General features: G+C 41.9%; 1 protein-coding gene and 1 long non-coding RNA gene across 5 annotated transcripts; one reads left to right on the forward strand and one right to left on the reverse strand.

Annotated features, from left to right (window-relative positions):
• Positions 1-4064: 4064 nt before the first annotated feature.
• Positions 4065-25941, forward strand: med12 (mediator complex subunit 12). Of its 4 annotated transcripts, none has more exons than XM_047584855.1 (43): positions 4065-4225; positions 4816-4920; positions 4998-5189; positions 7615-7774; positions 7921-8096; positions 8582-8692; positions 8950-9222; positions 9333-9479; positions 9830-9929; positions 10008-10144; positions 10272-10403; positions 10644-10770; positions 10955-11184; positions 11300-11359; positions 11505-11678; positions 12734-12878; positions 13697-13815; positions 14719-14862; positions 14955-15118; positions 15493-15624; positions 15759-15986; positions 16071-16215; positions 16380-16500; positions 17794-17904; positions 18005-18118; positions 18429-18565; positions 19105-19284; positions 19516-19587; positions 19700-19863; positions 20002-20163; positions 20352-20553; positions 20982-21091; positions 21231-21366; positions 21710-21859; positions 22416-22778; positions 22873-23014; positions 23125-23339; positions 23503-23574; positions 23783-24012; positions 24164-24350; positions 24631-24837; positions 25317-25398; positions 25503-25941. In XM_047584855.1, exons 1-43 carry the CDS (start codon positions 4124-4126, stop codon positions 25538-25540), a joined length of 6498 nt encoding a protein of 2165 aa, XP_047440811.1. In that variant the 5' UTR covers positions 4065-4123; the 3' UTR covers positions 25541-25941. The 4 variants fall into 4 exon arrangements, with proteins under 4 accessions (XP_047440811.1, XP_047440813.1, XP_047440814.1 ...); XM_047584857.1 differs by having other exon boundaries at positions 24634-24837; XM_047584858.1 differs by having other exon boundaries at positions 23125-23330.
• LOC125007921 lies at positions 19149-21047 on the reverse strand. Its single transcript, XR_007112820.1, has 3 exons — positions 20910-21047; positions 19991-20123; positions 19149-19278 (listed from the first exon to the last, which is right to left on the reverse strand). It is a non-coding gene; the product is annotated as an uncharacterized LOC125007921 (long non-coding RNA).
• Positions 25942-26414: the final 473 nt, after the last annotated feature.

The following is a 26414-nucleotide window of genomic DNA, read 5'->3' on the forward strand; positions in this document are numbered from 1 at the left end:
AACTGAATCACCAAAAGAACATAGGTGGCTGTATGTTGTCAGTAGCTCCACGAAAAATTACCTTTTTAGGTTATTCTTAGCATGTTAATGGTTGTTTTTTTTTGTCTGACTTGTTTTTGTTTTTTCTGTGACTTGAACCAATAAAATGTTTTTTGGTCGTTTAACTCTTTTTGTATTATTTTTTTCTGGACTTTTTGTTTTTTTGCTGTGTCGTGGGTTGTGGGTTAGGCAGGGCGGCCGTTGTGTTGTGGACCTAGACAGAGTGTGTCGTGAGTGCTTTGGAGACCTGGTTCATAGGACCACAATACGTCTGTGCCCGACTTCAGGACTCTAAGGGCAGACACTCCGTTTGAATTTACATCCCTCCCTCAGCCGAAACACCAGTACAGTCAATAGAAAAACCATGATGACACGATCCACACCACTGTTGCTACACAACTGGCCAAACATCCACGTCTCCTTGGACACTATTTTGCCAATTATTTTTGTATGTGTTAATAATGCTAATTTTGTATATTTTTTGAGTACACTGCTCATTTTTATTTTACTTTAATTTAATCTCATTTTATTTTATCTTATTTTATTTATCCTTCTTGTGATTTTGAGTGTTTATTTTCATTTGCAACAAAGCTATGGTGACAAAGTAACTTAGACTTAGACTTTGTCTAAGTCTAAGAATGGTCCAATGAAGGAAGTGTGACTGTAGGTGTAAGGTGTGTGTGTGTACGGGTATTTGTATGGGTATATGGGAGCACAGACACAAAACAAACTATATCATGGTGTAGGCCATCCCATGCAGATGCTCAGTCACCAGAGAGAGAGCAGACTAACTGAGGTTCTGGACAGCCCACTTTTGCCAGGTCTACTGGAGGGAAACTGCAGTGAGAGAGACAGACAGGATAATGGGCCGTCACAACATGATAAGATGTTAAAATCCCTTAGCAGTCAGCTACCAACCAGCAACCAACAAGAAGACACCAGCTAACTAGCCTAGTCAACAGCAGTAGGCAGTATGTGGCATATTTCATTTCAAGTGGGCACCCTTCACCAATGTTTCGTCGATCAAGGCTAGCTGCTTGAGGCCATTGCAAGGTGGCTTGCATTATGGGTAAGTCCCATACAGTCAATGGTAGTGGTCTGACTCTGTCTTAGAAGTGCAAGTCAGACATGTATGGCCAAGCATCACAGATATCCTGTTAGTCAACTTTTAAACAAGTCAGAACAGCCCTGCAGCTCAATGTAAACATGACATTTAAGAATCCCTTCCAGGCTATATGCAGGGGCGGAGTTAAAACCTTTTTACAAATGCAGCCAACTCAATGGTCAAACTAGTGTTTATTCAACACAACAGTGTTTAAGAGGAAAATGTTTGATGTGTGTAACTGACTGTAAATTTGTTCTCTCCTGCTTACTGTTCTGTCTCTTTGTCCCTTACTCACATATATTTAACTGTCTATGTGTCTTCTTAAAACAGAGTCTGTACAAGAAATATTGTTTTTTATTTCATTGCTGTTCATGGATGTTTGGCCAACCAATCATTCTTTCCTTTGCTCCAGAGTAAAGGTGGGCTGCTGGGCAATTGTTACACAGATTGTCTTTGCTAAAATACACTTGCTGTATTCAAAATGAACAATTTACAATGAGTCATTTTGGATTATGCCACTAAATGGCCCCACCGTGGCTCATTTCTGTCACGTTGGTGGGTTTTAAGGGAGGATCCAAATGCAGGACAAAAGATTAGGTCGGGGTACAAACCAAAAAGGAATTCTCTTTAAACTGGACGTCTAATAGAAGTTGCCGAGTTGATTAAAAACCACTGTCTCAATGATCTTGGCTATAAAAGGAAGATTTGAGATAGGTCTGTAGTTGGTTAACATGGAAGCATCCAGTGTTCTCTTTTTTAAGAGTGGTTTGATGGCAGCTACTTTTAGGGGTTTAGGAAACGTGCCCGAATGAAGTGAATAATGTATTATTTGATGAATATCTGTTTGGACAGAGCTTACAATAGTTTTAAAAATAGTTAGATGTATCAAGACAGTATGTCAATGGTTTAAGATGCTGAACTGTTTCATCTATGGTTTTTTGGTCAACTGTATTAAAGTAGAGGTATTAACAGTCCCGTCAGGATAAGGACCAGTTCAATTGTTTTTAGTCTGATTCTAAACATTTCCAGATGTAGTTAATACAAATACAATTTTTATTTTTTTTTTTACCTTAATTTACCCTTTTCCACAGGTGTTCTTTGACACCATCCTCTATGAGCAACCTCTTCAGAACTGCTGGCATCTCAGCTCCTACAAGTTTTATGTAAGGTCCTCTACAGTTTTGACTATAATATATGAAGACATGATTGAGCTACTGATGGAGGAGAGCAAGAAGACTGAGAATCCAGTGAGTACCTGAGAAACACGCACAGAAACACACACCCTTCAGAGCCCAAGCCTCCTAATTTTCAGTAAGTTACATCTGCCATTCATTTCTTCTCAGTTAAGTTCTCTGGTTGTGATGTTTGTGTTATTAAAAACTAACGCGTTTAAAACTAACGCAGAATAACTGTAACCCACAGACATCCCATAATCATCAGCCAGGCCAAGGAGTATGCCAGGAGACTGACAGAACATCGGTGTGAACCATGCGAGGTGGTTGCAGGGGTGGTCCCCAAAGTCCTGCAGGGCTTCTGGGACCATCCTACAATCACTTGTGTTCACATGCCCTCCAAGAAGCTCTGTATAATAGCTGGTAAAGTCACAAAAGCAGTAGAGGACTGGTTCTATGCTGCTCTGTCCTCCATATTTGTGCAGTTCATGTATACTTGCGCCATATGAGACAGTATGATCCAGTCTATCCAGGAGAAAGTTAGACAGGCCTACCCCGAACATGTCTTGAAGAAGAATCTCAACTGTTTTGCAGCAGAGTTGCTGAACACCATCATTGATGTTCCAGCAGAAGAGATCTGTTCATTGTTGCCTCCTGTTTTTCTTGCCGCCACTGCTGAACCACCACTGTTGTATGCTACCCAGGATGCAATGGAGGAACAGGAGTCTTCTGTGGCTGCAGCTCCATCAGCTTCTGTACCCTCCAATAACCAATCTCCTTCCATCCCTACAGTCCACCAAACCCAGACTGGACATGAATAGCAGACTACATCCAGCCCAGAGCCTGAGTCTGCTGTGGCTCCACTTGAAGGTGCAGCTAGTGTTCAGGCTCCATCTACATTTTCCTTGTTTTATTTTGGTTTCATTTGTTTTAATTTTTATTTTATGATTCATGCATGTAGTTCCCTTTCTGTGGTGCATGTTGCATCGTTTCCGTGCATGACATTTTTGTTCATGTTCATTTTCTTCAGTTTAGTTTCATTTTGGTTTCATTCAATTTTATTTTGTTTTCGTTGTTTACCGTTTTACTTCAAGTTCATTTACATTTACATTGTGTGTTATTTAGTCTGATTTTGTTCAGTGTTGAGAGTCCACCATTTTCATTTTCCTGGTTTTATTTCATTGTTGTTGAATTCTTGGCTGTATTTCATTGTTATTTTTTTCTTGGTTTTATTTCAATAAATTGTTTCATTCTGATGATTCTGAATTGCCATGTGATTGTGATTAGTGATTTGAATTCCTCTCTCCCTGTGTCAACAACCCGCATCAATAAAAGATCGTGCTGCATCGTGCCTCATTTCGATTAAATTGAACCTGTCTAAAACCTGTCTTTGCAGTAATTTGTAACATCTTATTAGCCCATCTGCTTCAACATCATCATTATCATCATCATCATCATTCCTAACACTAATAAGCCAGATCCTACTAGCTTGAATGACTCAAATATTATATTAGTCGTATTTGAACGTAATAGGAAAACAAGAACACGATTTTTAGCAAGCGCGTTTTTATTGATACTGTAACTGTTCGTCAAAAAGGACTCGGGCAATTATGCTACTGGGGTAACGATAAGTATAAATACATAAATAAATGAAAAGAGAAGATCCCTTGTGTACCATTAGCGGCTCTTATTTTGAAGTTCGCGGACGAGCTCGTAGCGGAAGCGTGTTTGGCTGTTGTAGTTCGGCTCTGGTCGCTGGGGGGAGGAGGAGGAGGAGGGAGGAAAGCCCTGGCTGTGATGCCGCTGGATGATGGCTGCTTTCGGGATCTTAAGTTACGAACACCGGCCATTAAAGCGGCCCCGGCTTGGCCCTCCGGACGTCTATCCTCAGGATCCGAGGCAAAAAGAGGTCAGCTTTCTCCGTGTGCGATATGAAACGGCGGCCCCGGTGTTTTAATGAAGAAAACGTCCCGCGGAGGATCTGAGCGAGCTAACAGCAGCTAGCCTCGTAGCAGCCTTGTAGAGGGCTCGGGCCTAGCAATAACAATGAACAGCACCCAGGTGTCAGTTTCTGAGCTAGCTCGACAGCTCAACTGGAAAACAGCCGTTGTTGTGCAGTTTCATATAAAGTCTAGCTAGTGTTTTGCTTTGTGACGAAAACCAGGAGGCGTCGGGTGGGTTAAATTGTCCGCTAGCTTGATGTTTTGCTCCAACGCATTAAGCTAAAGCCGCACAGCTAACCTACATTACCTGCAAGCTGTAATTTAAAATAAATCATCTTCTCAGTTTGAAAGAAGGAGTTCGGCCTACTTTGGTAGATGGTGCTGTTTGCTCGTGATATATACTTAGCATGTTAACTAATTCACCACACGCAATACCTCCAAAACAAATCGTGCACATCCTGTCTTTCTCCAGCCTTCTGTGTCGGAGATGATTAGGGGGAGAATAATCATTTTAAATGGATTCCTTATCAATATAAGCTCAAATGTTGTCTTTCAGGATGAGCTGACTGCGCTCAATGTGAAGCAAGGGTTCAACAACCAGCCGGCTGTGTCTGGAGACGAACATGGCAGTGCCAAAAATGTCAACTTCAACCCTTCTAAGGTAGTCTCTCCTGGAGCCGTGTCTGTCCCCTGTATGTGGCCCTTTAGCCTTGGTCTAATCATAATACATGTTTACAGATCAGTTCAAACTTCAGCAGCATCATCGCTGAGAAGCTGCGCTACAGCACGTTTCCGGACACAGGGAAGCGTAAACCACAGGTCAACCAGAAGGATAATTTTTGGCTTGTCACAGCGAGGTCGCAGAGCTCCATCAATAACTGGTTCACGGATTTAGCTGGGACTAAACCTCTCACACAGCTCGCTAAAAAGGTAAGACCTTAGTGTGAGTCACTCAAAGCCTTACTTACTTCGTCGTGTTGTCTTCAAGTTGGTAGTATATCTCGAGTAGATAGTTTTAAAAGATCTCGTGGAGCAAACAAGGAGCCTCACCCTCTTCATTGTGTACTGGTCCACTGTTACGATTCTTTGGGTGTGTTTATGCTACATTTTTTTTGTTGTTTGTCTCTTTCTTTTTGTTACATTCCTGCTCATTTTTACTATTTACACAGGAAAAAAATAGTATGGATCTTTTGAAGCTCTCACCAAAAAGCTTTTGGGATCTTATCCACAACAGAAGAATCGGATTTTCTCCCCAGGATACAAAATATTTAGCTTAGTTTACATTTTTAGTACAGTTGCATGACTAAACATATAGCCATGTGTCTGATTAAGTGTATATTAAGTATATATCAAGACATTAGTTCTTTAAATTAGCAGTTAAATGTGAGCACTTGCCCCCTCAAACTGGGACACGCTACCCTATGCTAACATCATCCTGTGTCTTGACTTGAATACTCCAGTCTAAATAATGGCGGAGCTGTTGAGCTTGCAAAAGTAAACAAGAGCGTGACAGATCGCAGAGATGGAAGGAACATTAGAAAAGTTTAAAAATGTAGTATTAGGGCCATTCCACACCAAGCTGACAGTAGATTCAACATTGAATTTGGTGGTGGATCTCTCTGATTGGTTGTTGAGCTTAGAGCACATTTGCACAAGAAGAAAACTTACAGTCATTCGTGTGTGACGGTTTGTGGCTCCCGTGAGCTTTCTAGCCTTCCAGTTATTAGTAGATCTTCCGGTTTCCTTTTTGAATGATAAACGCAGTCTACTGCCACCCGCTGGTCCAGAGAATTATTTACTTTGACACAGACGTGGAACGTGCTATATGTACGTGGTTGCTAGTTGCATTATTTGTGGAGTGCTCAGGGGCAAAAGACTCGTGACATGTGATGTGTCTGTTTGAAGTTTTTAAGAAGGTACAGACAAAACGACCGCCATAAACGTCTTACGCTAGGCTAAAATGACCTAGTGGATTTAAATTACTTGTAATGAACAGATTTTACCTTCAGACCTTTTAACTTTTTATAGCAATGCTGTAAAACCAAATGTTGTTTTGCAGTTTTCATTCAAAAGTAAGTTTGTTTTTATGGCATAAATTAGCCTCCAGGGGAGGCTAACTAGCTATATACTTAAAAATGTTTTTCTCAGCTAATATTTTGCCTGATTCTATTAAGCGGATTCTATATATCAGTGTATGTCTCTACTCTGCGATTGATTTGCTTGTTCATCTGGCTTGGGATTTTTCTGCTGCGATAGCTAACTATTAACAGATTGTTTGTAAGTCCGTGGAAGAAATGTATGTATTGGTTTTTACAAAAGCTGAAGAAAAGAAACAAATTTATGACAAAATGATCCCTACATTGCACGGAGCTCTTGTGGATGATTCAGACCCACATTAAAAAACAACAACTCAACAAAGTAATGCAGTGTTGTTGTTGGCTTTAAACGTCCTTGTTGAAACAGCCCAATTCATGCTTCTGTGTAAATCAAGTCTATTATTTGTCTTGTTTGGGCATATTGATCCAGAACAAAATAAATGTCAGTGTATGGAAGTGGCAAAAGCTTTTATTGCAGTTTAGTTGTTTTTTATAACTAGAAAAATCTATTATTTATAGATTGCCTGGTGAGGTGTTTTTGTTCGCTCTCAACAAATTATTTTCTCACTAAGTGCTCTTCCAAATAGTAGCAAAAAGGGTTTGAATACAACAAACCCACACAAAAGGTGAGATTTCTCCATGTGTAGAAGCTTCTCACCATGTTGCACTTGCTTTATAATTTCTTATTTGCTCTCTTGTATTCCCGTTTACATTGGGTAGTTTTATCGCTAAAATAAATTAGATTTAGGAAAACACAGAAGATGACATTGCTGATTTTATGAATGCAAATACTTCTGGACATTAATTATCAAAGGGCTACTGTATTTACATGCTTTAGATGTGCATTTAGCAGATTTAGCTGCGTTTATCCTGGTTTGAACCTTGTTAAATGTGTATGTTTTCCAATATACCACCACTACTGCTGGAAGCTGCACCTTTTGCTGCAGAAAGTTGGTCTGGAACCACTCCCCTGGGAACTGATAATGTTCCAGTAAACATCTGCCGGGCCAGCTTAATCGTTTTCATCTGAGCACTGTTGGGTTGAATTTGTTTACAACAAAATGGCTGCTGTCCGAGCTGTTTAGCATCTGTTATCAAGTCTGTTGCAAAAGATATAGGCAGCAAAATCACTTTAAAGGTTGGACAGATTGGTCAGAGGACTATTTGAATAAATTACTCAGACTTTCCAGCAGAGCCCTGTTTAATTTGCTCTGTGATGTTTTTAGCGTTTGATCCAGCATGAAACGTCTTTGTCACAGGTACCAATCTTCAGCAAAAAGGAGGAGGTTTTTGGATACTTGGCCAAGTACTCAGTCCCTGTCATGCGCTCAGCGTGGATGATAAAGATGACCTGTGCTTACCACGCGGCTATCACAGAAACTAAAGTCAAGAAGAGGCATGTGATTGATCCTTGTATAGGTAAGCAAGTCAAACAGGTATTCAGATGAATTCTTATTCAGTCTTGTCATACAAAATAAAATATATAAAGTACCTTTCCGCAGATTTTCTGTTTGTTTATTTTTTTAACAGCTTTGAAATGTATTTTTGTCCATGTTTGTTTGTAGAATGGACCCAAATTATTACTAAGTACCTTTGGGAGCAGCTTCAGAAGGTCGCCGAGTATTACAGACAGTTTCCCAGCCAAGGCTGTAGCTCACCCTTACCAGCCACGCCAGCGGACGTGGAGACGGCAATGAAGCAGTGGGAGTACAACGAGAAGCTAGCCATGTTCATGTTCCAGGTCGGTTCATTGTCTTAAGTTTGCTGTCGAAAAACTTGAGTTACATCATACAGTTTCCCCAATAAAGCCGACGTGTAACTGATTAAAAAAGATCTTTGTACTGGACTTACAGTTCATTATGTGAAAACAACAGACGTGGTTAGCAGGTCTATTAAATGAGACGACTTCAGTGTGTTTAAAAAAAAAAAACATTCTGGATTCAGTTTTAGTCGGATGCAGAGCAGGAATCACAAAAATACTTATAGTGTCGCAATTGCCGTAGAAAATGGCAGTTTTTTTATTCAACGTAAGTGTAATCGGAAACATCTATATAAAGCCACTAGGTAAATAGCAACAACATTGCATTTTAAGGAATTCAAACAAAGGATCCCTGAATTGAAGAGCAAAAATCAGTGAATTGAGAATAAATCCATTATGGGTCTCAACACTAGGCAGTGTGATTTCTGTGCGTCTCGTTGACAATAAAAATGTACCTGTTCCTTCAGGATGGTATGTTGGACCGACATGAGTTCCTAACGTGGGTGCTGGAGTGTTTCGAAAAGGTCCGACCTGGTGAAGATGAGCTTCTTAGACTTCTTCTGCCCCTTTTGCTACAGGTAGGCGCATCCATGCACCTCTATCACCTCAGAACCTGCCTCAAACAAACAATGCTGTCCACAGCTGTTCGTGCTTTCACACACGAGTTTCTGCAGCTGACGACAGTTTGTCATGTTTTGTGTCTTCGTGTGGCGGTGGTGACCTTTACTTGCCGTGCCCCACAGCCCCTCATTTTGTTTTTATCTCCAATGCCGGCTGATGTTAATGGACACTGAGTGCTCTGGTTAATGCTGTGAATCTCTCATCTGTGCCACAGTACTCAGGGGAGTTCGTACAGTCTGCTTATTTGTCACGGAGACTGGCTTACTTCTGCACACGCCGACTCAACCTGTTGCTAAGTGACGGGAGCCTGGGCCCCGGCACAGGAGGGCATCCAACACATGGCATCTTGACACAGCAAGGCAACGCCCTGCCCCCAACACCAACCTCCCAGCCGGCAGGAGGGAACCAGCCACAGACACCTTTCACTGATTTCTACATCTGCCCACAGCACAGGCCTCTGGTGTTCGGCCTCAGCTGCATGTTGCAGGTATTTAACGTTCACTATGGCCGATAAATAATTTGTACAATACAACTGTGGTGTATTATTCTAAAAATGTCTTTTTTTTTCTTCTTTCTTTCCCATTTTTGCGTCATCAGAGCATCGTGTTGTGCTGTCCCAGTGCTCTGGTGTGGCATTACTCTTTAACGGACAGCAGAAACAAGACTGGTTCACCCCTCGACCTGCTGCCAATCGCCCCGTCCAGTTTGCCAATGCCAGGAGGCAATACTGCCTTTACACAACAGGTACTTCCATCAGTACAGATACAGTGCTTTTGTTTCATCTTTTAATTATGTGTGCAGCATAAAAGCCTCTTGCTTGTCTTTTTTTTTGGATGTAAAAGGGTTTTTTGTTCAATAAAAACGGTCTCGGTCACATAGGAGAATGTAACACAGATAACATTAGACTGGGAGGAAAATAAGAACAATCACGACAAAGATTGCCTGGGCAAAAATCTATTTTTATTTGGAAATAAAGCCTGTAGCAGCACTACTTGCATTAATTAATTCTTGCATAAAGAGTTGGTTGGTAGTTCCATTGGGTGTGGGGAGGTTTTATTTCCCAGATGACTCTTTGAATTGTCCGTTCTATGCAGGTTCGTGCAAAGCTGCGAGAAATTGAGGAGCAAATCAAGGAGCGGGGCCAGGCAGTGGAGTTTAGGTGGTCGTTTGATAAATGCCAGGAGACCACAGCAGGTAAGAGAAGTGTTATTTCTCTGCTTCCACTGTTCACAGATTGCTAGTACAGTTTAAAAGGATGTTATGTGTTGCCAGGGTTCACCATCGGCAGGGTTCTCCACACCCTGGAGGTTCTGGACAACCACAGCTTTGAGAAATCAGACTTCAACAACTCTCTGGATTCGCTGTACAACAGGATATTTGGTTCGAGCCAGAGTAAAGACGGCCATGAGGTAACGATCTATTCCTGTCATCTTTATTTTTTATCATGCGTACGGATTTAAAGGTTGGTAATCATCAGATTACAAACTGCGTCTCTTATTTTAGCTGTCATGTCTCATAATATATGTTTCTGTCCAGATGTCACCGGATGACGATGCGGTGGTGACTCTGCTCTGTGAATGGGCTGTGTGCTGTAAGCGCTCTGGCAGACACAGAGCCATGGTGGTGGCCAAGCTGCTGGAAAAGAGACAGGCAGAAATAGAAGCAGAGGTAAGAGACACAGCACCCTGACTCCTACTAACACGGTTCTATCTCTAAACTAGCTTCCCCCTAATTTAGTAATAGTTATCCTTATTACAGTTCCTCTGTCAACAGTATGCAAAATTTCTGACTTGTACAGCCTTCAAATAAAGAAGTATCTTTTAAAATGCTGAATAGGGAATGTTTGTAAATTTAGCACTCAAAGGCTGTTTGTTGCGTGTTGTCTGTCTGGTGTGTGTTTGTTTGCAGAGGTGTGGTGAGTTGGAGGTGGTGGATGAGAAGGGCTCTGTGTCATCCGGTTCCCTCTCAGCTGCAACACTGCCGGTCTTTCAGGACGTACTGCTGCAGTTCCTTGATACTCAGGCCCCCACACTGAGTGAGTCTCCTTTTTTCCCTTCAAGTCCTGCGGGTGCGATCCTCAAATGTGTCAAACTCGAATTGGATATTAAGGAAACTTTTGTCTGTTCCTTTTATTTCATTACCCACTGCATATTTATTAAAAGGGATTCAGCGAAGGGAACCTGCTATTAAATTATTCAAATCCCTTTCTGCCGTCACAGCGGAGCCGGGGAATGAGAGTGAACGAGTGGAGTTCTCCAACCTGGTCCTCCTCTTCTGTGAGCTCATCCGTCACGACGTCTTTTCCCACAACATCTACATGTGCACACTCATCTCCCGAGGCGACCTGGCGTCCGACTCCCACCTGCCGCGTCCACGCTCCCCCAGTGACGAACCCTCCGATGAATCAGAGCGCAAGGAGCAGGACGCGAGCAGCAGTGTCAAGATGGAGGCACGTTGGAGGCATCTGTTGTTGGGATTGTGTGGTGTGAAAGACCAAGTCTCTGTGCTGTGTGGTGTAAAAGACTAACATGAGGTTGTGTTTTTTTTTTTTTTTTGTTTAACAGGATACTGGTCTGTCAGAGTCAATGGAAATTGATCACAACTCCAGTGCTAATTTTGATGAGGTGAAGACAGCGTATTTTGCCTTTATTCCTTTTAAACAGAGTATCTTATTTGTACATTTCTTCTTCAACACATACTTATTTATTTATTTTTTTTAAGTTTTAGCATTAGCCAGGTGTTCTAATTTTGTGTTCTGTTGCCTTGCAGATGTTTTCACCACAGATGCACTGTGAGTCCAAGGGGAGCCCCTCTCCAGAAAAGCCTGCTCCGGAGCAGGACAGCAAGGCCGGCTGTAAGGACAAGGGGATGGACCCTGCCTTCCCTCAACTGTATGAGCAACCCCGCCACATTCAGTATGCCACTCACTTCCCTATTCCTCAGGTAAGAGCGCTCGCAGTCTGCCCTCAGAAGAAAATCCCAATTCTGGGTTCTTCACAGGTTTTACATACATCATAAGCCGAACTCAGTCCTGTACATGTATTCATCCGAAAAGCTTTTAAAAATGTTAAAGTGTTAATAAATATTAAATATAAATGAATATACAATATGACTGAATGTAGTGAAGAATAAGGCAACGATTGAAGTTCAAGGTGCATATTGTTCAAACTCACGTGCTCGTATTAATCACACTTAAACCTGGGGATTAACTCAGCCCTCTGTCTATGTGTCAACACATGTTATGCACCGATGGAGATTAGAATGATGCGCACTATTTCAGGAAACAATCACACCTGCATGCTCACTTAACACTTATGCCAGACCAGTCACAAACACAGACATGTATAAAACTCATCCGTCGTCTCTCAGTATTCAAAGCGCTACAAGGACCAACTACAACAAAAGTGGTCCTGTTACGTTGCCATGGATCCAGTAAATGTCCTCTTAGAACACACTTAGAAGTGTATGTTTTGCACATATTCTCAATCGTAGCTTCTGTTAGCTTGAATGTCTCGGCCACAACATGATTCCTAAACAGCTCTATAATTGACACGTCTTTTGACCCAACAGACAACTGTTTATTATGTCAGCTATTAGTACTTAGTAATAGTAATGCTAGTAAACCGTAAACTAATCGTGATGAAGAATGGAAAAACCTTCTACTGCAATTTCTTTTGATATTGGTGGTTTCTCTTCTTTCCTTTCTATAGTTTTATAAATCTGACATTTAACTAAGCCTTAACATTTTTGTCATATGAAGCCAAATGATCTCAAGTGGGTTTAGGCAAGTATTATTAACATCAGACTCTACTGTCAAAATGAGTCTTTACTCTGTTTATAATGGCGCGTTGACTGTTTTTTTCTGCTGTTAAAGATATAAAAATATGGTTTCCATTCCCTAAAACGTGTTCACGATACTGAAAACTTTAAGAAAACGTTCTGTCCTGCTGTGCTGCTCAGGTTACGGAGGATCTGTTTGTCTTTGTTCGTGTCTGTAGGAGGAGAGTGCCAGTCATGAGTGCAACCAGCGTTTAGTGGTCCTCTATGGTGTAGGCAAGCTGAGAGATGAGGCGCGACACACCATCAAGAAGATTACCAAAGACATCTTGAAGGTGCTCAACCGCAAAAGCACAGCAGAAACAGGTAGCCGTGTTCTTCAACTTTACCATCTTCTGGCTGTGTCACATTTTACGTTACCTTTACTGTAGGCATGCAGTTTTCATACCGGATTATGTTTCAGTTTTATTTAGCCTTTGTTTCATATTTAACTTTCATTTGTCTTCACTAATGTATTTGTTAGATTTTTCCACGTCACCTTTGTGCAGACTAATCCATATTTATTATCTGAAATACTTTATGTTTTGTCAGGCAGCAGGAGAGCTCTTCATTACATTTGGATGTAAAACGTTGTTAACACGCTGGCTGATTGCTTGTTTTCCCACTGAGACCAGTTCTTATCCTCCTAATAACTCTCATCTTTGAATACTTTACGTTCATTTCCCTCTTTCTTCTCGCCTTTCTAAAAAGAACAACCCATTTTTATTTCTTTATCAACCCTTGGGGGGTTGCATCTCTCAATCTTCTTCCCACCCAATTTCTATGCTAATAGCTTTCATGTGTTCACATCACTTTATCTCCGATACATGTGACCTTATTAAGCTGATTTAAGGTTTTCAGTAGACTCGACTGGTTTGTGACAGATTCCTGCGAGCTCATGATGACCTTCAGCTCAGAACTGTGTTTCTCAGGAAAAATGCCACCTTCTTTTACTAGTGCTTTTATGGCGGTGTCTTTTGGCTTTAAATTGAAGGAGGCTAGAGATCAGATAACAGACCATTGGCTTGACCGGATTTCACGGTTGACCTGTTCAGACTAGAACGGATATCGCTCACTGTTTATGACTAGTAGCTGCCTCCTCTCTTATTCTTTTTTTTTTTTAATTCCTTTCTTTCCTACATAAGGAGGGGAGGAAGGACAAAAGAGGAAGAGGAGCAAGCCGGAGGCCTTTCCCACTGCAGAAGATATTTTCTCCAAATTCCAGCACCTCTCCCATTTTGACCAGCACCAGGTCACCTCCCAGGTTAGACCCCAAATATGTTGTGTTTCACACTATGTAGAAAGCAGTTAAGAATTTCGGGACGAACCAATCATTTATTGATGGAAATAAAGCAGAAGCCCAAAGTAAATGTAACCTGATTTGTCTTGTGAGACGTCAGGACACAGTTTGAATGGATAATGTGCTCGGGTGGCTGTAACCTGAAAACCCATTGAAGCACAATATATTTAAATTTTAGATGGTGCTGATTGTTAGGGAAAGTGCAGTGGCTCCTGAACAGCACGGTACAGTTAATAATAACCAGAAGATTATACAAGTTGTAAAACATTGCGTTTGTGGAAATTTCATTTAGGTTTTTATGTCGTTTTCACTCAAGTTTAGCTGCCGTCAATCCCAGAGTTAAGTCTGCGCGGGTCTCATGAGGCCAAGAGCTGTTTCATAATGTTGAGAGAGTTTCAGTTTAATATGTAAGATCAACGTTTCATCAACAGAACGGCTCAGCTGGCGGCCATATTTGTATTAAAGGAATAGTTTAACATCTTAGGATACATGCGTATTCATTTTGTTGCAGATTGAATTAAGATTGTTTCATGCCTGTTGAATATAAAACTGTTTTCCACGAACCAACCCCTGGGCTGAAGCTTCATATTCAACTGATCTTATTTATAATCTTAGCAGAGAAACTGTATCAGTTTAGCCTTTTCTTGCAGACCAAACTACACGTTTTGCATAATCTGATATGCATCTCCCACCCACTGCAATTTCATCATATAATGAGAATTTCATTTATCTGTTTGATTCCGTTTCATTGGTTTATAAATTAGGAGTCAGATATTTTTCCCAGACCTATGAGCTGCAGGCAAGGTTTGAATGTTTAAAACTTCCTATTGCTCCTTCATTTCACATCTGATCTCTGTTTGCGTGCAGGTGTCCAGAAACGTGCTGGAACAGATCACCAGCTTTGCCTTAGGGATGTCTTATCACCTGCCTCTCGTCCAGCACATTCAGTTCATCTTTGACCTCATGGAGTACTCCCTCAATATCAGTGGCCTCATAGACTTTGCTATTCAGGTACTTCATCACCACTGATGAATCATTATGTTTAACGTGTACAAATCCAGACGTCTTAATCATCGTGACAAACGGTCGACTTTGCTTTGCAGCTCCTGAACGAGTTGAGTCTGGTGGAAGCTGAGCTGCTGCTCAAGTCGTCCAGCCTGGTGGGAAGCTACACCACCAGCTTGTGTTTGTGCATCGTAGCTGTGCTGAGGAGGTACCACTCCTGCCTCATTCTCAATCCTGAACAGACAGCACAAGTTTTTGATGGGTAAGTCATTAACTTAAAAAAAGAGAGAGATTTGATCCATCTATAAAGGGATCTTTACAAGATCAAAGCCTCCGTTGATGGATAATTAAAGCAGTAAAAAGGATGCTTGAGGTTGTAACAAGAAGTTAAACAAAATAGTTTCAACTCAAGAAGAAAAAAAACAAATATTTCAAGAACGTCACCTGTGTTGACATTATTAACAAAGGCCCTTTGAGTACTCCGCTATTTGTCAAGTTTCTACCACAGTAGTAACTGACAAGTTCAAGTAGTCTTGAATTTCTTGTTACAAGGGTTTTTTTTATTGCACAACTAGTTGTTTGAGCTGAGCTGACGGCTAAAAGGAAGAATTTTTTTTTTATCACTTGTGTTCACAGGTTGCGCATTGTTGTGAAGTCAGGTGTGAATCCGGCCGACTGTTCCTCCGCTGAGCGCTGTATCTTGGCCTACCTGTATGACCTGTACACCTCCTGCAGTCACCTCAAGAACAAGTTTGGAGAGATCTTTAGGTACAGATAAATCAGTTTGAGAATGAATGTTGTGCAGACGTCACTGTCAGTTCGTGGATCAGGCTAAATTGGAATAATTTCAATACTTATTTGCACATTTAACGCTAATTCTCTGTTTTTTCCTCCTATTTCAGCGAGTTCTGCTCTAAAGTGAAAAACTCCATCTACTGCAACATTGACCCATCAGACTCCAACATGCGCTGGGACCAACACTTCATGATAGAGGCCATTGCCAACCCATCGTCCCACAACTTCAACCACTCCATGGTGGGGAAGATCCTCAACGACAGCCCGGCCAACCGCTACAGCTTTGTCTGTAACGTGCTCATGGATGTGTGTGTGGACCACCGAGACCCAGAGAGGTGTGGTAGTCTTGTTTGTGTGTACACCTACAATTCTGTACCTTTTGTCGGGCTGCTGTTTCACGTCATGTGACGTTCTTTCAGGGTGAACGATATCGGGATCCTGTGTGCGGAGTTGACGGCGTATTGTCGCTCCCTGAGTGCGGAGTGGCTCGGCATTCTCAAGGCTCTGTGCTGCTCCTCTAACAACGGCAACTGTGGCTTCAATGATTTGCTTTGTAACGTCGATGTAAGTTGGGGTTTCTTTGATTTTTATGGAACACTTTACTTATTCAACTCAAATAACATGTTTAACTCTTGGCTGTCTTTCAGGTTGTTTGTTTCCTATTCTCTAAATAAGAGTACACTCATCATAAATCACTGAAAGTGGATCTCTGCCCTTGTGTCCTTCAGGTTAGCGATTTGTCCTTCCATGATTCCCTGGCAACCTTCGTAGCTATTCTCATCGCCAGACAGTGCTTGCTACTGGAAGACCTGGTTCGCTGTGTGGCCATTCCTTCACTGCTCAATGCAGGTACGGGTTATCAAATCTCACGCACTCTGGTGCGGAAAAAAAACATGATTTTCTGGCGAGGCGGCCGGACGGTGGAACATTCACCAGATCAGGAAATCACAAACAGTCCATGTTGCCAGACTTCAAGCTATGTGTCTGTAGGTGATTTAGGTCCAATCATTGTCACTATTGAAAGTACAAAATCTCCTTACAAATACAGCAACAATCACCAGCTATGATTAGTAGTGGCTGTGATTGTTGATGGTGAATATGTAGTCATCATCAACACGCCTCTAGAGTTTGCCCCTCACACTGTTGTTATGTTCTCTTTTTGGTGCTCTCCCTTGATAGGCAGATGGTTCATACAATCACCTGCCAAATATTTTTTGAAAGCGCCTGCCCTTTTCCAAACGGGACAGCCACTTCCCAGATGGTTCAGTTTAACAAACCATCTGTTGCATCAGGTTAAGTATTTTATGCATAAAATCTGCAAATTACCTCATCATCACCGCGTCATTTCCAACCTTTTAATATTTGATGTAGAATCATAGGCCTGTTAGTGCCTTGGACTTTTGCTATCTTATTTAAACATGTGGAAATTATTTTAACCTCTATCCTCAAAGTGTGTCTACTTTAATCCCTTAATGTGACACTGAACTAAGTCAAACTAATATCTTTTATAGTGTGTCTTTCCCTTGAACCCTGATATGGAGTCACATCTTTAATATAATCTTCAAACGTTTTTTGTCCAGTAAAACTCCACATTTTTAGCTTAACGTAGGTCCTCCATACATCCTGCCCTCTAAGCATCTGTATATAACCTCACACACATGACTTATTCTATAAATGAGTGAACAGTACATCAAAGTTCGGCTCAGTTGAAGATCTGTCTGGCTGTATTATGCATTACTTGTGTCAGAGAGGAAAGTAAATGTGACATATTTGATCTGGGTCTGTGAAGCCTTTGTACCGTTTGGGCAGTCACCAGAGAAGTGCCTCTCTCTCCCCACTGCTAATCATTTTTTTCCCTCCGAGTGAGGAGACAAAGGCTCATTCAGTCGTGCTGTTTAGGGTTGGCTCATTTTACTGCACACGCCAAATGCCAACAGTTCTCACTTGTGTTGAATGCTTTGTTCTGAATCCCCCCGTCATAACAACAGCTCTATGAATTTTCCACTTCCTCATCCTGCCTTTGAGAAGTCTATCCAGGACGAGGTTTAAATTTAGATGTGTGACTTTGATGTAGTGTAATGTGTAGGCCGTCCAAAAAAAATTCAACCTCCCTAATGTATATGTGTCTACTCTTATCTTCAGCTTGCAGCGAGCAAGACTCTGAGCCAGGAGCCAGACTCACCTGCAGAATCCTGTTACACCTTTTCAGGACCCCACAGCGCAACCCGGTCCCTCGAGATGGTGTGAAGTCAGGTAGTGAACACAATCACGAAAAAGTTTAACAATTTCTTTTTCTGTTCGTTTTGTTTCTGTTGGTCAAAAGTGTGACTGTTTTAATCTTATGCTTGTGCAGATAAGTCCTCAGTTGGTATCCAGTCTTCCTGTGATCGCCATCTTCTTGCTGCTTCTCAGAACAGCATAGTTGTTGGAGCAGTATTTGCCGTCCTCAAAGCAGTATTTATGCTCGGTATGAGTCATTACTTTACTCTTTCATAACTCAGAATGTGTCGTCTAAATAACGTGGTTTGAAACATTAATAAGGTTTTACTAAGTCAACACTCCATCGTGGAGGGAGTGGCAGAGAAAAAGACGGGACCAGTATGATGATCTCAGGGCATTTTAGTCATTTTATTCTTGTAAGATGACTAAAATGTGTAAATAAAATATATATCCATTTGCGTGAATAAATATATCCATTTGGTATCCATGTAAAGCGTAAAGTTGGAATTGCTCGTAGGTTTGGCTTTGGTTTAACTGGTTCCTTCATGTCGTTGCAGGCGACGCTGAGCTAAGAGGCTCAGGGCTGTCACACCCAGCAGGCCTCGACGATATATCTGAAGCATGTAATGTCTCCATAGAGACAGCAAGCTTGGATGTATATGCAAAGTATGTTCTGAAGACGATCTGCCAGCAGGTGAGGATATGAGTAAAAATGGGAAATTTGAAAGCAATGAAATTCACTTTGGCAGTTCACACAGTCGGTGTGAAATGGAAAAAGTGAAAATGAAGATGCTGAGATAAATAATGAGTGAAAATGGCTTTCTGCTGTGAGAACCTGTAGACACTGTCTCATAAAAGTCTTTATGAGAACATACGTCAAAAACAATGAGCTTTTATTTTTGCTTTTGTGAGATTGTTGTAAATGCACAAAGGTGAAGGTGCATAAAACACATGAATGAGAATATTTTCTGCACCAGATGTCAACCGTACCGCAGAGATATGATAAAGAGAGATGGCCGTCAGCAGTTCAGTGACCTGGACATGCTCATGACTCATGTTCATGCCATCTTCATTTCTGTCTCTAAGATATGACCCATTACCATGTTTTCATGACCACACAACCAGCTTTTGTCAAGTTTAAACTTCGACGTCTCTGAAGTTGACTATTGTGATATTCACACTTCTAACGCATCTTCCTTCATCCCCTCTGTCCCCTTTTATCGTCTCTTGTAGGAATGGGTTGGAGAACGGTGCCTGAAGTCTCTGTCTGAGGACAGCAGTGCCCTCCAGGACCCAGTGCTGGTAAACATTCAGGCCCAGCGGCTACTGCAGCTTATTTGCTACCCTCACCGCCAGTTAGACAGTGACGATGGTGACAACCCTCAGAGGCAGAGGATCAAGCGCATCCTGCAGGTAAACAAAAAACACACATGGTGGAATCATCTGTTTGTCAGTGCACATGAAACATTTTGTAGAGAGTCTTAGCTTGGACCCTCTTGATTAGTCCATATAATCTGTGGTCTTTTGCTGCCCTCTTCTGGCTAAATGATGGGCACATGTGCTACTAATGCCATGAAGTTATAAGTGGCTTCTGATTATTGACCACAAGGTAGAAATGTAACCATGACCATGTCCCTGATGTAGAATATGGACCAATGGACGATGAGACAGTCGTCTCTGGAGCTGCAGCTCATGATCAAACAGAGCACAAACAATGTAAGTGTCATTTGTTATGGTATCAAAAATATCGACACTTTTTTAAAATTGTGCACTTATCACAGTATAAAAAAATAAAATAATAATAATTGTGTTTGTTTTTTTCCTGTAGGAGCTCTACTCTCTCTTGGAGAACATTGCTAAAGCCACTATAGAGGTGTTTCAGAAATCAGCTGAGATGAACTCCAATAACCCCTCAGGGAATGGAGCAACAGCCCAAGGGGGCTCCGCATCTACTAACAATAGCACTACAAACAAGATGAAACCTATTTTAAGGTGCCTGTTCAAGTCTCATTGGAATTAGTTGATCAGTTTGTATTTGCATTGACAACAACATTGCAACATTAAGTCCTAGCCCCTGTGCAGAGGTTTGAATTGAAGTCTAACATTTATTATTTGCAACCTTATCTGCAGCTCGTCCGAGCGGTCAGGAGTTTGGCTGGTGGCTCCACTAATAGCCAAGCTGCCCACTTCAGTCCAAGGCCATGTGCTGAAGGCAGCCGGAGAGGAGCTGGAGAAAGGACAGCACCTTGGCTCTTCATCCCGTAAAGAGAGGGACAGGCAGAAACAGAAAAGGTATGTGACCGAGTCAGTTTCTTTGGCACTGGCAGCAGTTAGATTCTCTTTATTCTTATTCTGAAAAGAAGAACTGTGTTGAAGGAGGATGTTTTCAGTTGGTGCTATACTCACAAGTAAAATAAAAAAACAAATCTGCCCATTATCACATATTTCTTTATTAATATACATATGTTTTCTCTTCCCAGTATGTCCCTACTCAGCCAGCAGCCGTTCCTGTCTTTGGTGCTGACCTGCTTGAAGGGTCAGGATGAACAGAGGGAAGGTCTTCTCACCTCTCTCTACAGTCAAGTGCAGCAGATTGTCACCAACTGGAGAGAAGACCAGTACCAGGACGACTGCAAGGCCAAGCAAATGATGCACGAGGCCCTGAAACTACGACTCAATCTTGTAAGCACTTCTTGGAAAGCACAGTTGGCTCCATAGTACACCAAGTCTTTCTGATAACAGTTGTTATCAACCTTGGGTGGCCCTGATAACTCTGGCTGAGTGAGTGCCCCATGAACCAAAGCTGTAGTTCTTCTCACTGTTGCAGGTTTGAGCCTGTTCTGTGTAATTCCTTCTCTCTCACCTCATCACTTCCTCTCTCTCTACTACAAGCCTTTATCAGAATAAAGTCACAATAGATCAAAAGAATAATCATAAAACTTTTGTTTTTATCCTGAATAACATATACCACTTTACCAGAAATGGACTTCTTAACAAAATATTAAACAATAAAGTAATACCATTCTTATCTTAATGACCTTATTGTTTGTGAATCCAGCATTAGTTTTTCTTAAACATGTTGTGAGCATTATTCTGTCTTTTCCCCGTAGGTTGGTGGTATGTTTGACACGGTGCAGCGCAGCACCCAGCAGACCACTGAGTGGGCGGTACTACTCCTCGACATTATCAGCAGCGGCACTGTGGACATGCAGTCCAATAAGTGAGTGTTGACTTCAAAAAAAAAAAGAAAAAAGCCCATTCCTAAGTGCAATCCACATGTTATTTATCTGACTCAACACTTTACCATAACACACAGTCAATTGATCTGCCTGGCTCTTATGTTTGCCTTTCTCCAACAGTGAGCTCTTCACAACAGTGTTGGACATGTTGAGTGTGCTGATTAATGGCACGCTGGCCGCTGACATGTCCAGCATCTCTCAGGGCAGCATGGAGGAGAATAAGAGAGCCTATATGAACCTGGTTAAGAAGCTCAGGGTAAGAATGGTTGACTCACCGATACTCAGTATACTGATGAAAAGATCCTCCCTAGTTTCCTGCCAAAAGAATAGTCATGTAAAACAAAGTTCACACTAAAAATGTGACTAACCGCATCGACGATGACCAAAGTGAGGCAGTCACACTGTCGCCCATACGGCAGAGGCCTTAAAGATAAAAGGACTTGGTTAAGCTCCTTGTGTCTCAATAATTTGATTATTTTGTATGTGAGAGGGTTTTTTGAATTACAGGCTCATGTAGAAATGAGACACTTTGTCCTTCTAAAGAGTCCTTTTATAAACATCATCATGATGGTTGCTCTCCATCCACTTTATTTCCCCAGAAAGAGCTTGGAGATCGGCAGTCTGAAAGTTTGGAAAAGGTTCGCCAGCTTCTGCCGCTGCCCAAGCAGTTCCGTGATGTCATCACCTGTGAACCTCAGGGCTCGCTCATAGACACTAAGGGAAACAAGATCGCTGGCTTTGAGAAGGAGGTAATCACTTTGACCGCATAACCCAGCTCAGTCAGGATATTATATAGAAATATACTCTGATCAGCCACAACATTAAAACCACCAACAGATGAACTGAATAACACTCGTAGTTTCATTATGATTGCAACGACAAGGGGACAGCCTTTACTTCCTGGTGCCATATGTCTCTCAACTTCAGCAGACCAGGCTCTGTGGTCCAGCACTGACTACTGCAGAATGGGAACAACACACACAAGCTCCGGTTTTAAAGATGCTCTGACGCAGTTATCTAGCCAACAAAATATGACCTCATACAAAGTTGTTTCTATTCTGTGCCTATTTTTCCTGCTTCTAACACATAAGGTGTCACGATAACCAGATAATCAGTGTTTTTCACTTGACCAGTTGGTCATCAGCGCATCAAGTCGTAAGTTCAAGGTTGCTGACTGCAATGCTAATGTTTTGCCCCAAATTAACATGTTAAAGCTTTATCAAAATGTGCACGCAAGGGTACTTATAAAAGGCTTGAGAGAGAAAAAAATGCACGTGTGAACTAAAAAGCACTCTTTTCCATCAGGGCCTTCAAGTATCAACCAAACAGAAGATTTCTCCGTGGGACGTCTTTGAGGGCCTGAAACACTCGGCCCCACTCTCCTGGGGCTGGTTCGGCACAGTCCGCGTCGACCGTAAGGTCACTAAATTTGAGGAGCAGCAGCGTTTCTTGCTTTACCACACCCACCTGAAGCCCAAACCTCGTAGCTATTACCTGGAGCCGCTGCCTCTGCCTCCTGAAGAGGAGGAGCCCCTGACACCTGTCTCCCAAGAACCGGAGAAGAAGATGATGGAGGCAGTGAAGCCAGAAAAGAGTGTGCCCGCTGTGCCCCCTGACTCGAAGAAGAAATCCAACAAGAAAAAGAAAGCTCAGTCCAACAAGACAGAGGTAGGCCATCTCTTCAAGTCATGCTTTTAGAATAATATGGGTTAATTAACATATTTTGTACATTGTTTTAATAAGTAATTGATTTTTTCTTCAGCAGGACTACAATCGTACTCCAGGCGGTGTGAGCTGTGGCCCCAATATGCCACCGGATTTGATCCAAAGCCACCCATATAGCAGGATGCCCTATGGCCAACAGCCTATGAGCATGTACACACAGAACCAGCCTCTACCTCCAGGTCAGAGCGCCGAATATTTATCGCACACACTCCTCACGTACATCCTTGGCTGAAATGGCAACTGCTTAAAAGCCAACTGAGATTGTGGTTTATGTTTTGTTTTTCCATAGGAGGTCCAGGTTTAGAACCTCCATACAGACCTGCCCGCAACCCACAGATCAACAAAATGATGACCCCTCGGCCCAACTATCCTGGCATGATGCCTGGCATGCAGGGGAGCATGCCTGGTATGATGGGAATGGACAAGCAATACCAAATGGGTTATAAGGCCCAGGCCAGCATGCCACAAGGCCAGATGCTGCGACAACAACTACAGGTCAGACTGGTGAGTCAGTCCACACTGACATGTCAACTTTTAGTCAATTATAGTTAAGATCGATTAGTAGCCTAGAAATCTAGAAAGAGAACAATTAAGATAGTTGATTGTTTGCGTGTCACTGTCTTACTTCGTGAAGACAACATTGCTGACTTGACATTTTCTTTTTCAGAATCAGGGGTTGATAGGGCAGATGAGACCAATGGCACCCAACCCACCTTACACACCAATGCAGGCATCTCAGGTAAGTCTTGTGTGGTTGTGCTGCTTTCCTTTGATTTAGAAATGTTATTATCACCTGACTTACCACCTACTGAAATATGTCACCCGACATGTTTATTTATACACACTGATGTTTGTATGAAGAAAATGCTGTTATGCTGCTATGCTGCTCTTTGATGGTTTTCCTTCAGTGCCTTAGTTTTAATTACACATTGTCTCGGTTTGTGCAGAACATTTCTCAGGGCTATACCACATATGGGTCCCACATGGGCATGCAGCAGCATCCGTCCCAAGCAGGTGGTATAGGTCCTTCCTCCTATGGGAACCAAAACTACCAAGCTGCCCATCCTGGAGCCAACCCGGCTGTGGTGGATCCTCTGAGGCAAATGCAGCAGAGGCCTAGTGGATACGTTCACCAGCAGGCTCCAGGCTACGCACACAATATGCAGAACACTCAGAGGTCGGTCTTGTGTTGCAAGAAAGACTGCAGCTTTGTTAGCCTTCAAAAGTCCAATTATAGAACGTTGGCATTATTCTAATACATTGCATTACAACTTTTTCTTATGTTTCTATATATCCTAATTTTTCTTCTTTTCTCTTGTAATTCTCAGGTTTGCTCACCAGCCCCTCCCGCAGAACTCTATGATGCACGGTCTCGGTCACATGGGAGGCCAAGGTGTACATCCAAACTTGAGGCCTAATTCGATGTTGGCAGAACAGCAACAGCAGCAGCAACAGCAACAACAACAAGCAGCGCAGCAGCAGTACCTCAGACAACATGCAATCAGAGTACATAATGTATGTACGACACACATTATTCATTTATCCAGTTCGTGGTTCTGATTTATTGTCAGAATAATTTGAAGTAAAACTCTGGGTAGTGTTTGGTTGTATTTTGGCAGAAAAAAATCATTTAAGACTTAAAATGTATATGTGAGTCCTGCTAGCCTGAAGTGTTTAGAGCTTTGCACAAAAACATCTTGCTCGCTCAGTGTTTTCCCATTATGCTTACCCGGCGGAAACATAATGATCTTTACTTGACTTTATATTGCCAATCATGAACTCTTTCCTGCAACAGCAGCAAGTTCAACAGCAACAGCAACAAGCAGCGCAGCAGCAGCAGCAGCAGCAGCAGCAGCAGCAGCAGCAGGTCCAACCACAGCAGGTTCCTCCTCAACAGCAGGTTCCTCAACAGCAACAGCAGCAGGTGTCAGCGGTGCCTCCACCGGGGCAGGCACAGAACCAGGGTCTGGGAATGCAGACGCTGCCTCCACAGCAGCCCATGGTAGGTCCAAGCCAGGTCCAAAAGATGATGGCAGTACTTGAGCGTGGTTTACTATGGAACTCTTGTTGTTCTGTACATGATAATCGCTTCTGGAATTGTTCATTTTAGTATTGAAATTAGCTTCAAACTAAACTAAAAGCTAAACAAAAAGCTTAAGTCACATTCATTTCACAGTCATTTAGCTAGCTGCTAAATGACTATTGTTTTATTGTTTTTTGTTGCAAAGTCTCGACATTTGTTCATCCTGAAGAGCAACACCAGAAGTTATAACAGTTGTTCAGTGTGACATGTTTTAATTCTAGTCGTAGTTTTTTCATTTGAAGTCATTGCATTTCAAATCTAAGCAACGCGACGAGGGGACTCTTGGTGTACTTCTTTTTTTGTTAAATATATGTCACAATTTTGATGAGGATAAACATGCACAACATAGAAAGCTACGAAATAGGTTTGACGACTGTATTTGCATATCTTTGTTTTAGTTCCCACGACAGGGGATGCAGCAGACTCAACAGCAGCAGCAGACTGCAGCTCTGGTCAGACAGCTGCAACAACAACTTTCAAGTAAGTCAGAAACCTCTTCAGTGGCATCTGTTTTTCATTCAGCTTTTTTATCATCATAGTTTTGAAGTTCCGTGTTAATAATGACCCTTTCTCCCCTTCTTCAGATACACAACCAGGACAGGGCACCAATTCATATTACTGATCATGCTTGTTCATAGTAGTGTGTGTGGAGAAAAGGCTCTCATTTTGTGGGGAGGCCCAGCTCCATTGATTGGCAAATGAATGTGTCCCATGAAGTGATTTAGGAGGGAAGACTGTTCGAGGCACAAAGGACCACCAAACAGATGAACCAAATCCAAGTTTGACCACTGAGGCAACGATCAGTAAATATCTTGACTTCAGCTGTGTAATTATGGATTATCAAAGGAAGGGATCCTGATCTGAAGTAAACACATTATGGTTGATGATGGAAAAGTCTATGTAAAAAAACAAACAAAAAAGTACCACAAATTATAAGAATAATGCAATTTTTTTATTTTATTTCAATTTGTACAATTTTTTCAGTTTCGTGTATTTCTCATTAAAAACTCATGTCAGTTTTTATGTCTTGTACTTGCGTTGGCTGCATATTTTTAAAACTTGCCAATGAAGGTTTCAACATTTTCACCTTTTTACACAAAGCAATCTTACCACAACATTATGATATGACCGACTAGACAAGTGAGTAACAATGATTATCACGGCACCTGTCAGTGGGCATTTTAAACAGCCAAGGCTCTTGGTTGCATGTGGGGATTAAAGGCTGGGCCTGTGTGGACTGATCCAACTTAAATCACTGAAAAAGTAAATGCTGGTTCTGATAGAAAGGTGTTGGAACACACAGTGCATTGCAGATTGTTTTTGAGACCTGTCGGGTTCATGTGTGAAACTGGAATGCGACCAGTAATTTAATTTCTGAATTGTTCCTACTGTGACATGTTGGAATGTCTTCCAGGAAAACACTTACTGGTAGTCGACCGATGACTTTTACCATTACAATGTTAAGGTGTGTCCTTTTGTAATGGGAGTATTGCTGG

Source organism: Mugil cephalus, chromosome 5 (assembly GCF_022458985.1).
Source record: "Mugil cephalus isolate CIBA_MC_2020 chromosome 5, CIBA_Mcephalus_1.1, whole genome shotgun sequence".
In the NCBI taxonomy this organism is placed as follows: domain Eukaryota; kingdom Metazoa; phylum Chordata; class Actinopteri; order Mugiliformes; family Mugilidae; genus Mugil; species Mugil cephalus.

Bases quoted from the DNA above. Each gene is read 5' to 3' on its own strand.
- med12 (XM_047584855.1), top strand. From the start codon at position 4,124: ATGATGGCTGCTTTCGGGATCTTAAGTTACGAACACCGGCCATTAAAG. The intron at 14,863-14,954 runs GTACTTCATCAC...TTTGCTTTGCAG, and splicing joins TCATAGACTTTGCTATTCAG to CTCCTGAACGAGTTGAGTCT. The intron at 22,779-22,872 runs GTAGGCCATCTC...TTTTTTCTTCAG, and splicing joins CTCAGTCCAACAAGACAGAG to CAGGACTACAATCGTACTCC.